Source organism: Rhododendron vialii, chromosome 2a (genome assembly GCF_030253575.1).
Source record: "Rhododendron vialii isolate Sample 1 chromosome 2a, ASM3025357v1".
Taxonomy (NCBI): Eukaryota; Viridiplantae; Streptophyta; class Magnoliopsida; order Ericales; family Ericaceae; genus Rhododendron; species Rhododendron vialii.
The window spans coordinates 20,727,035-20,738,077 of NC_080558.1; the positions used below are offsets into that span (position 1 = coordinate 20,727,035).

The following is an 11,043-nucleotide window of genomic DNA, read 5'->3' on the forward strand; positions in this document are numbered from 1 at the left end:
TATAACGTTGGTGATTAGATGATAGACATCACCATCGTGATTCTTTAAGGTTGAGGAGTGAAAACAAACAACTAGTATGTGAAAAATATCCTTTTGAGGTTTTATCAACACAGAACATACGAGGAAGATTGTCCTCATGAGTTATCTTCGTAGAGCAAAAGATTGAAACAAGACCTCAACGTTAACGTGTTAGCTTCATATCAAGCCCAAGCGAATTGACTTAACAGAGCACTCTAAGAGCTACCATGTGAAAGTAAAAGACTTGGCACTTAATGGATGAACATATCTAAGAGTCAGATGGCAATTCTGATTTCTGGCAAAAACACCATTCAACTGCTAAGTGCTAGCACATGAACATGAAAACATGCATTCAACAGGAGCAGGAAAAGGAGACTTACGCCAACTAAAAAAGAGCATCTGCTGTAAAGTTCCTCAAGAATACTGACGCCACCACATGCCTCCCTCTCTAATCGCAGAGTCACTGCTGAAGCCGCCATAATATGGAAAAGTAGCATAAAGAGAAGGAAAAGGAGGAGGAAAAGTAGCAGGGACTTGTTTTTTCTTTGGTTGAGCCCTTTTAATCTCAACCTACAATAAAGAACAAAGTTAACCTAGGATTTTGACCCGCAAATTTTATAAAATTCCATGGGATTGAACTCACCTGTGTGCCTTCCATATCAATTTTATTGCCTCGGTCCAGGATGGTATCAACCACCCCCGCACTGTCAAAGACAACAAATCCAAAGCCCCTAGAGCGCCCAGAAGGATCCCGTATAATTTCATGCTCTGAAACCCTCCCGAACAAGGAAAAACACTCCACAAACTTGTCTACAAAAAGGAGGGGCAGGGGTGAAGTTAAACAACAACAAACAACAATGAAAATTATGAAATCAATGAAGTTACCAGACCTTCAGTAACTGTAAGTGGGATGCCACCAACAAATATCTTCCTTGGATCCCCACCTTCTGGATTTTGTCTTTTAGCCCCAACCTATTAAAAAAATCCAAATTAAGGGACATAATTAAAATCTTAGCAAACCTTGATATATCTTTTGAACTTTTTGGACATAATTACTAAATTGATCTCTATAGAAGCGACCAACCAACTCATCATCCCATTGGTTAGTCCTTTTGGTGAGATCCCGTGGTTAATTTCTTTTTGGGATATCTATCCCATGGTTAATACTTATCCTATTAAAACTTATCCCTATATGCGATGCTCGAAAAAACGCAAGGACATGAAAGGAGCAGCTAACCACCCCGTCCGACATCAGAAATTTGCATTCAGGAATCTTAGGTATGTAAGTATGGGCAATGCTCCTGATTAAGATCAATGAGTTTGTGAATGGCAATTGACATTGTTGTCCATATTTATATCCAAAATATCCCGATGCAAACTTTCAAGTGAGATGCGGGCAGCTCTAGAAATAACAGTGGTGCATGCAAAAAACATAGTTCAGTTTAACAAACATCACACTTAACATAACCTCTGAATAAGTAAAAGATAACTTTGATCCATTGCCTAGAGGGTTGCCAATGGCACTCATTAGTCACTACATGAGCGGGAGGAGAGAATTGGACATGTAGAAGCAGTTACAGATTGTACCACTTGTTGATTTGCCTTTTTAGCCCTGACAATTATATGTGATAAAGACATTCGGAGGGTAAAAATAATATCTTTACTTGACCATTTTGGTAAACAAAAGAGTTACGAAGCTTAAAAAATGAATAAACACCAATCACGCTTCTCCCTTCATACAATAAACGGACCACATGCTATTGATACACAAAACAGAATACCAATCAAAATAAACATGGAAATAAGCAATTTTATTGCTCGACATTTTCCATTTATATGGGGAAATAATTTTGGCACTCCACTTTTTGATAAATGCACACCAAAATTTGTCTTTTAGTGTGCTTTGAAAATGTGCTATGTGATTTTGAAACAGTAAAAAGACAAATTTTGGAGCGCATTTATCAAAATGTGGAGTGTCAAAGTCATTTTTCTGAGAACTAAAGAATGAATTAACAATTGATCTTTCATCTAGATAAGTCCAGATTCATTTACTTTAGGTTAGTGCCAACAATCTCCTCAACAACAACAAAACAAAAAAAAAGGAGAGATTTAAATGTTTGATAAATGTTTTTGGAAGATTAGTGAACCAACTCAAACCATGGTTGAGCCGCCTTTGGGATTACATACATATACCGAAGATGAGTCGAGAGGCGCCTACAATTCCTAAACATTGATTAAGGCATTTATGCCATGCAACCAAAGAAACAAAAACAAAGCAGTGATTAGTAAAAGTTCTCAGACATTTTCTTTTTGTTTACATAAAACACGAAACATGCTTCTATTTTACGTTCATTTTGTGAGCACATAAATAACATGCCTGGTACATCAACATACATGTCACCAAAATAACAAAACATGAAAACAAGAACTGTGAGTTATCTGAAGAGGGTAGGAAGGGTTGCTTGAGGAGGCGGCAGAGGTTACTGGAGGAGCAAGGGGGAGTGGGTGCAAATTTACATCAAGAGGGGGTGATTGCCAAAGATGAGAGGGAGTAGCTGGAAGACGTCGCGCAGGCATGGATAACCAGAGGTGAAATGGGAGTGGACGAGAGGGTTACAGAAGGAGTTGGTCAAATGAAGAGAAGGGTGCCCACAAGAGGAGGGCAGTTGCTAGAACAGTTGTCAGAGGGTTATTTTTGTAAGTGCAACGACAAGTTCTCATGTCCAAATACTCAAAATTTCTTTAAAAAAAAAAATATTTACCCAAAAAAAAATTTCTTAAAATGAAAAACAAAAGTGACCAAGTTCACAATAAATCATAACACAAAGATAAGGTAAACGACCCTTACCATCAGGGAAGGGGTTGAAATACTATGGCAACGAACAAAGGGCTGACACTACCTTTGAGAGACCGGTACCAGAAGCATTTGAGTGTGCTAACTCTAACTCAATTTCTTTCAGTCGAGCTTCCTTCAACGCGGCACTGTCTGTCAAGTTCACCTTCAAAACAACGGAATAAATGGTACATTAAATACATAAACATTTTGTTCCTTTGGTCTTTAACAGAGGGTTTTGATGTTCAGTATGGAATACAGTCAAATATTTCAGTCTGCCAAATCACACGGACAAAATTGACCAAGGTGAAGACAATTGCAATTTTATCATAAGCAAATTGAAATTGTAGCGTGTTGCATCAATTTATCAGAACATGTTGCATCGTGCCTTTAGGGACGGGCAATCACTAGTACATAATAAAATGGATGAGCAGAAGATCCGGGATAACTTTTTAGTAAACATTTATGTTTCCCATTTAGCAGGAATAGGGGGGAAATCCCACCGCAATGTCTTCACTCTCAAGAGGCACAAAGAACCAAGTTTGCACATAATTTAAATGCAGAACAAGAGGAAACTTCTAGTTGCTGTCCAAAGGGACTGGTAATAATAAACTTTCAAAAGAAAGGAATACATACTCTAGAACTCATTGTAGCGGCAATACGCGTGAAAAGTTTCAGAAAATGAAGAATTAAGAACTGAAATGAAGAGGAGAAGAGATGCAACATACAATCATGTCGAGATAGCCCTTAATCGCAGCATTTTTCTTGCTGATCTCTAAATCCTTCTGCTCTAACAACGTACGAAGTTTGGAAGCTTCAGTAGACAATTGCTCGATCTCTCCATCTTTGTCCGTCTATAAAAATTGAAGAATAAGGAGTGGATATTTCAATGACCATACCAACTTGGTTTAGACCTACGCGACAAAAGCTATTAGTGATATTTATGTTCCCATTTAACAGGAATAGTGGGGATATCCCACTGCAATTTCTTCACTACGCACAACAAACCAAGTTTGAACATAATCTAAATCAAGATTCGGAATACCTTGCCGGGCATGATACTGTTTTTCTATGGGTATGGTATGTACCAGTATCGGTGCGTTACAGAGTACCAATTTGGATTCCTCGTTTAAAAAAAAAAAAGAATTTTTCTACTGCAAAATTTGACAATTTTAAAACTCAACTTTCCATTAACAATGAAAATGATAATTGCAACGGAATGTCAAGTTCTCCTTCAAATCAACGAGATGTTACAACAGAGACAAATAGTCAAGCACTACTACAACGAATCACGCATCCAAGAAATAGGTGAAGCAATTTATTGAAGAGACTCCTATAGGCACTTACAACCTCGTGAAACAACCTTATCTGCTGTGGTTCACTGATAAAATAATTATCACAACTGATTATGAGTGAAACAATTATTCTACACAGATAACTACGTGTCTTCTTTCTAATCCAAAAACAAAAAACAAAAACTAAGTTTCTACAATGTTTTTCTATTGTTACCTCAGTTGATGGAAGAGAGAAATTGGATAGAGTTCTCTAATGGATGAGAGGACAATGCACCCCAATGAAAGAGAAAAAGATTGACTATAGGGAAAAGAAAACATTTTGATGCGAAAAGGCACGCTGTTAAATAAAGAAACAAATAATCTGTGTATCTCCAAAAAAAGGCAATATTGCCTAAGAAGTAAAGAAAGAGGGGGAGAGAATATATTAAAAGAGTTGTTTGGATGGCTATAACCTATTGAAAATTCGACCTGACGGCTGGAGAGGTGCCCATGTTTGTATGTGTAGATAAAACTGGTCTGTTTTAAAATATAGATATAGATATCCAAAACATTCAAGTACGCCGATCAAAAAAAAACATTCAGGTACACAGTACAACATTAGTTTTGTGTACAAGGTTTAAAAAACATTCATCTAACCATTGAAACAAAAAAGCACAACACCAAAATTATATTCTACGGCTATAATAAGCTTGGTAATAACAGTTCAAAAACAAAACAAAACAAAACAAAAACAGTGAAAGAAATTACCTTTTTGTTGATAGACAACAAGCGTTTATAGCAATATACTGTAGTTTTTTATCAAATGGATACAGTAGTATATTGACTGTAGCCTTTGATGAAGGCTGGTGTTGCAGCGTATAACTTTTTATCTTCCCCAAATCCTTTACTCCTTCAATTTCTCCGTTCAAAAAGTCCTTCATCTTTTCTCATCTTGGGAAAAAATAAATTGGGAAGAACAGAAACAACATCATCCACCAAGGCATTGAAGAGGCGTGAAAACAGGAGGATAGAGATCTCCGACCTCCAATCAATGCTTGCAGCCCAGAAAAATCATTGTCTGAAGGGTTAGATAAGCAAGTTTGGAATTGATCTTCGTTTTCCTTCTATTTTTTCTAGACTTTTCATCTATTCACTGTTGGTTTGTACCGCCAATAATCACCGGAATACGCCAGAACTATTCGGTACTCCCCGGTATACACGAGAAAACTACACAAAACGAAATAAGCCCTCCTTTATGCCGGTTTATCTCTGAAACAATACGTATTGGCCGGTACGGAACGATATCCATAACATTGATCTAAATCCAGAACAGAAGGAAACTTCGAGTTTCTGTCCAAAGGGATTGGTAATGCTAAACCTACTCCAAAAGAAAGAAATACATACCATACAACTCCCTATAGGGGCAATATGCGTGAAAAGCTTCAGAAAATGAAGAATTAAGTACTGAAATTAAGGGAGAGGAGACACAACATACAATCTTGTCGAGATAGCCGTTAATCGCAGCATTGTTCTCTCTAATCTCTAAATCCTTCTGCTCCAACAACGCATGAAGTTCGGAAGCTACGGTAGACAATCGCTCCATCTCTCCATCTTTCTTAGTCTATGAAAATTGAAGAACAAGGAGTGGATATTTCAATCAACACACCCACAACAATATCAAACTTGGTTTAGATAAAAACATCATAAAGTAAAGACCCAAACAGAACTCTAACAAAAGAGAAGAATAAGACAAATAAAACAAGAAAAATGATTACACATTTGAGAAGGATTTGATGCTCACGGCTTTAACTTGAGCAAGCTCGTCGCAGGGCGAAACAGACTTCTGCTTGAGGAGGGAGCGGCTCCGCTCCACTGTAGTAGAAGCGGTACCCACCTGTGCCTTGACCGATTCGAGTTGGTTGTAGAGTTTTCTGATGAATGCGTCGGCCTTCTCTGCCACCAAAGAGGCATTGTGCAGGCAACTTTCATACTCTTCCTCCGAGAGGAACAGCGGCATGTCGTCACTCTTTTGTCGTTTCTTCTTCTTCCAAACAGATGAACCCTATGGGGAAAAAATAAAAAAACATTCCAATAAGAAACACAACCTCAAATATTAGTGAATTTCTCTTATGAGTAATGTTATACAAACTAGTAACAAAATTAACTAACTTCTAAGTCACTCTCTTGAAACAAATGGAATTGGAAGCGTTCAGGCCAACGCGTAAGCTGGCCCGACCAGTATGAGTTATCAGAAAAAAAAAGTTTCATTTTTTCTTTATAAATAAATAATTATTATATTACTAAAAAGGCATAAAGGAAATGCTACCCGTACAAAAAAAAAAAAAAAAAGGCCACAAAACAAAATGGCGCACTTCCATAAGAGTGGAAAAGCTCCAACCAAAAAATTGGTCAAGAGAGGGATAACACTCTCTCTTGTCCCAACTATACTAAGCTATTCACCAAAAAAAAAAAATGGTCTTAAACAGAGGCTTTTCGACCCCTTCAAGACATCCAGAATTTCTTTCGCGCCAAATAACCCACATCAAGCAAATAGGAATCATGGCCCAAGGTCGCTTCCTTGTTTTTCCCACTCTAGTACCTCTCCGAACAATTAAGAGTTCCATCACGCTCCTTGACAGAGCCCACTTGATACCGAACCAAGAGAACACCAAAGACCAGAACTCCCATGCAAATGGGCAATGAATAAGGAGGTGATCAATCGTCCCTGCATCCCTCTTGCACATACAACACCAACTTACAATGATTCTCCGTCTTCTAATCAAATTATCAACAGTAAGAACCTTGCCTTGAGCCGCGCACCAAACAAAAAAACTCACTTTTATTGGTGCTGGAGTTTTCCATATAGCTTGCCAAGGAAAGGATGGATCACCCAAAGTACTTGTATTGTCAATAGTTTTCCACATAACTCTTGATAAAAATATTTGACCTGAAAGGAGCCTGAAGTAGAAAGATTCCAACGCATCTCATCCTCCCCTTCTCCTAGCCCTCGAGCACCATATACTTTAGGGCAGACCTACTTAAAAAAAGTTCTTGCTTGCAGGACTATCTTATCATTAATTAGGGCAATCTAGGCATTAACATCTCAGAATAAGAAACTTTTAGACAAATAATAACAAACATTTAAAAAAAAACCCCTCTACAATCCATATTAGTTTGATTAGAAGAGCAATTCATCATCCACATGATAGTGAGCAGTCAATAGCCACTTTCCAACCCTATATAACAAACATTGTGAAACATTCAATAAAGCCACAAAAAGGTGCTTATTATGAGTAACTACGGGTTGCATATGTATTCCCACGTAATTTGGGCATCAAGCTCATAGGCTGTAGTCAATGTTCACACAAGGCTACCAAAACAATCCCAAATATGGAATTCAAAACTTACTTCAGATTTGAAACGTAAATTGCAGCAATCAATTGAATACAATTCAATCTTAAGTATACAATAACCTCAAGTTTCCAGTAGCCCTAGCTCAAATATGAACAGCGGGATCTGAATGTGTGTGTGTGTGTGTGTGTGTCTCTCTGAGAGAGAACACCCCGATCGATGGAGACTGAGTTGGGGGGGGGACGCGTCCTGAGAATTTTGGATCGGGGGATTAGTAGTTAGGGCAGCTTTGTCAGGGGAATTACTGAGTTTTTTTTTTTGGGTTTGTTCAGTTGTGGGGATATTGTAGATTGTATGGAAACTGATTTCAAAAAAAGTGAAAGTGAAATGAAGTGAAGGAAAATGAAATTCATTTTTTCTGTATGTGTTCCGTTGATAATAAATATGAAATTTATATTTCTGTATGTGTTAGATTGAAAATAAATTTTGCAGAAAAATAAGAAATCTATCTTTTTGGCAAGACCAATTTGCAAAAAAGTATTTTTCAATGAAAAAAATTGGAAAATTTTTAAAATAACACCTGAACTTTGCACCAAATGTCACAGAAACACCTAAACTTAAGTTTATTTCAATTAAATACATGTACTAACAAAATTCACAAATTTAGACACCTGAACTTAAGTTTATTTCAATTAAACACTTGTACTAACAAAATCTCCAAATTTAGACTCCGCCGTTATACTCTGTCCCAAAAATTCCTGACATGGCATCTCGAACCCGTTTAAGCTGCCTCACTGCACATGTTTCTAACAAGGAACGATGCACCCAAGCGAAATCCATAGGCAGACTTCAAGTCTAGGGTTGAAGTGAGGAAGATGGTGGAACAGTAGGTAGACTTCTGGAGAGAGAAATGGAGGGAAATCAATTATGTTAAGGTCATTTTCCCTCCAAACCATGTTTTTTTGCCCAAACCCAGTTCTTCTTTCTGTTCGGCATACTTCTAATGATGGGTTTCGCTTGGGTGCATCGTCCCCTGTTGGAAACATGTGTAATGGGGTAACTTAAATGGGTTGGAGATGTCATATCAACAATTTTTTGGACGGAGTATAATGGTGGGGGTTTAAATTTGGAGATTTTGTTAGTACAGGTGTTTAATTGAAATAAACTTAAATTCAGGTGTCTAAATTTGGGAATTTTGTTAATACATGTATTTAATTGAAATAAACTTAAATCCAGGTGTCTCTGTAACATTTGGTACAAAGTTCAAGTGCTATTTTGAAATTTTTCCAAAAAATTTCTATAATCTTCCTGGTAACTGAATACATGCAACTAAACGAGGCTTAACACCCAATATTTTATCCTAAGCATCCACAATATAATAATCAAAATTGGATAATCAAAAATTGTCACATCATCTTTTGGTTATCCATTTAAGATATTGTTAAGGTTAGTAATATAAAGATCTACAATGTATTAATCAAAATTGGATACCAAAACTAAAAACTAAAAAATTCTAAAAACTAAAAAGCTGTGATAATAATTTGAATACTCTTTTTGAAACAAATAAAGGTTTTTGAAAATCAGTTTATTGAAAACAAATTTGAAAACAAATTTTTTTAAAAATTGCTTAAAAAATTTCTATAAAAATAGTTTTTAAATTTTCAAAAAAAAGGTTTCTAAATAACATAGTTTTTAAAAATTATTTTTTGAAAACATTGTTGAGAGAGGGAGGAAAAAAAAAGGAAGAGAGAGAATGTTTTAGTGTAATGATTGGTATACTTGATTGAGAAAATACGAGGACCATTAGTTTTGATTATTAGCAAAAAGTTGATAGTTTTGATTATTCAAATGCCAAAATTTGATGGGTTGCTAAGAGGTTGCTAAATTTGGTTATTTCAATGTGAGCACTTTTTGGAGCAAATATTGCTAATTTTAGTAACCTTTAGGTTTTAATTATTACATTGTAGATGCTCTTATTGTATCAATTTTAGCTCTTTTCACTATTTTTTTTTTCATATTTGAGCATTATCTCTCTATTACAAAATGAACATATGAATAATTTTTTTATAGAAATGCTATTTTTTTGCTGAGATATCATTATGCGATTCATATTTAAAATATTTAAAAATTCTCTTTTAATTCTACTGATTTAGAATCATTAACTATAACTATAAAGTTGAGGTGGGCCCTAAATAGTAAATAAATTATTAGGGTAGGGATATAGGGGTAATGATTAGAGAGAAATAGAGATAAAAAGAAAAATAATAATTGGAGATAGGAGTAATGAGTGGATTTTGGAGTAGGGTAATAATTTAAAGTCCAAATCCAAAAAACCCAACCGAACAAGACATATTTGTCATAAATTACTCATATTTAAATGTTCTATCAAAATTTGTCCCGTCATTGAATTTAGATCTTAATTGACACAAATACCTTTCAAAAATAAGTTAATATATTCATGCATTGTTTTTCTCATTATTTCAATTTCAATTGGGTTTGTTGACTACTTTTAATTAGTATTTTGTTAATTGAATTATTGGTTCTTGTTATCTATTTTCTTTAAATTTTGGGTGCTTTTATGTTCTCATACCATTTATCAACTTGATTATTTATTCCTTAGTATTTATTTTACAACTACTATTAGAATTTATTTCCATGGACTTATTTTTCATTGTTTTCCTTCTCCATTTCTCATGTTTCTTTACATAGTGAACTTTTGAAAAATGTGATACATTTTTTTTTAATTTTCATTAGTTTTTAAGACTTTATTCATAAAAGGATAATCCTATATACAACTGTGAATTTACTATATGCAGCTTGTTTAAAAATAAATCACTTTCGGACAAAAATGCCCTTAAAAATAGACAAAAATAGCCCTACTATTACTAAACACAACCACAAACATACAACCACATATAACTCTAACCCATTTCCCTCCATTGGACCTCTTCATCTTCTTCAGCCACCAGGCACATACAGTGTGGGCTACCACGCCCGAGGCCGGGTCCCTCCATTGAAGGATTTTTGAATGGAATGTTACAGTCACCACCCGAGTTTTTATAAAATAGTTTGCCACTCAAGAAACCTTGAACTAGAAAATGATATTTGAGCTTGAAAATAAACGAGATTTTGAGCTCGGAAGCCAAGTTACGAAAAGGGAAAGCCAAGATACGATACAAGAATCGGTCTCTACCAAATACTTGCGGGACTTTTAGAAAATACTTATATCCTCAACTTTAAAACACATAACAAGTAACAAGTGTGGTGTAGGCATGTGCTAAGTGTACAGTATATACACGAACAAAACAAAGGCAGAAGCTTTCTGTAATGTACAAAAAGAATGCAGACTGTTAAAACTGCAAAAGATGGAAACAAAACTCCAGCGCCGAGCTCCAGTTCCCAGATCAGCTTTGCAAAATGCTTTTGATTATTCAAACAGTGGACTAATTAGTACATATGCATGAAAAATGATTTTCTAGAATTTTTAGGATGCAAATCTAAATGGAACAGTAGGAACAATATCAAAACGAATGAGTAAATGCTTGAAATAAATGTTTAAGCCCCTGG

General features: G+C 35.6%; 1 protein-coding gene across 1 annotated transcript; it reads right to left on the reverse strand.

The window, feature by feature from the left end:
* Window positions 1-248: 248 nt before the first annotated feature.
* LOC131316326 (uncharacterized RNA-binding protein C660.15-like) lies at window positions 249-7,550 on the reverse strand. The gene is made up of 8 exons (XM_058345647.1): window positions 7,534-7,550; window positions 5,927-6,187; window positions 5,621-5,746; window positions 3,580-3,705; window positions 2,919-3,017; window positions 909-990; window positions 662-828; window positions 249-588 (listed from the first exon to the last, which is right to left on the reverse strand). Exons 2-8 carry the CDS (start codon window positions 6,140-6,142, stop codon window positions 433-435), a joined length of 972 nt encoding a protein of 323 aa, XP_058201630.1. The 5' UTR covers window positions 6,143-6,187; window positions 7,534-7,550; the 3' UTR covers window positions 249-432.
* Window positions 7,551-11,043: the final 3,493 nt, after the last annotated feature.

What these genes read in the sequence shown, in the direction of transcription:
- LOC131316326 (XM_058345647.1), bottom strand. Translation starts at nt 6,142, where the DNA reads ATGCCGCTGTTCCTCTCGGAGGAAGAGTATGAAAGTTGCCTGCACAAT. An exon ending in ACGGCTATCTCGACAAGATT is followed by an intron (nt 3,706 to 5,620) that starts GTATGTTGTGTC and finishes CAATTTTTATAG; the next exon opens with ACGGACAAAGATGGAGAGAT. An exon ending in TTGATATGGAAGGCACACAG is followed by an intron (nt 589 to 661) that starts GTGAGTTCAATC and finishes TCTTTATTGTAG; the next exon opens with GTTGAGATTAAAAGGGCTCA.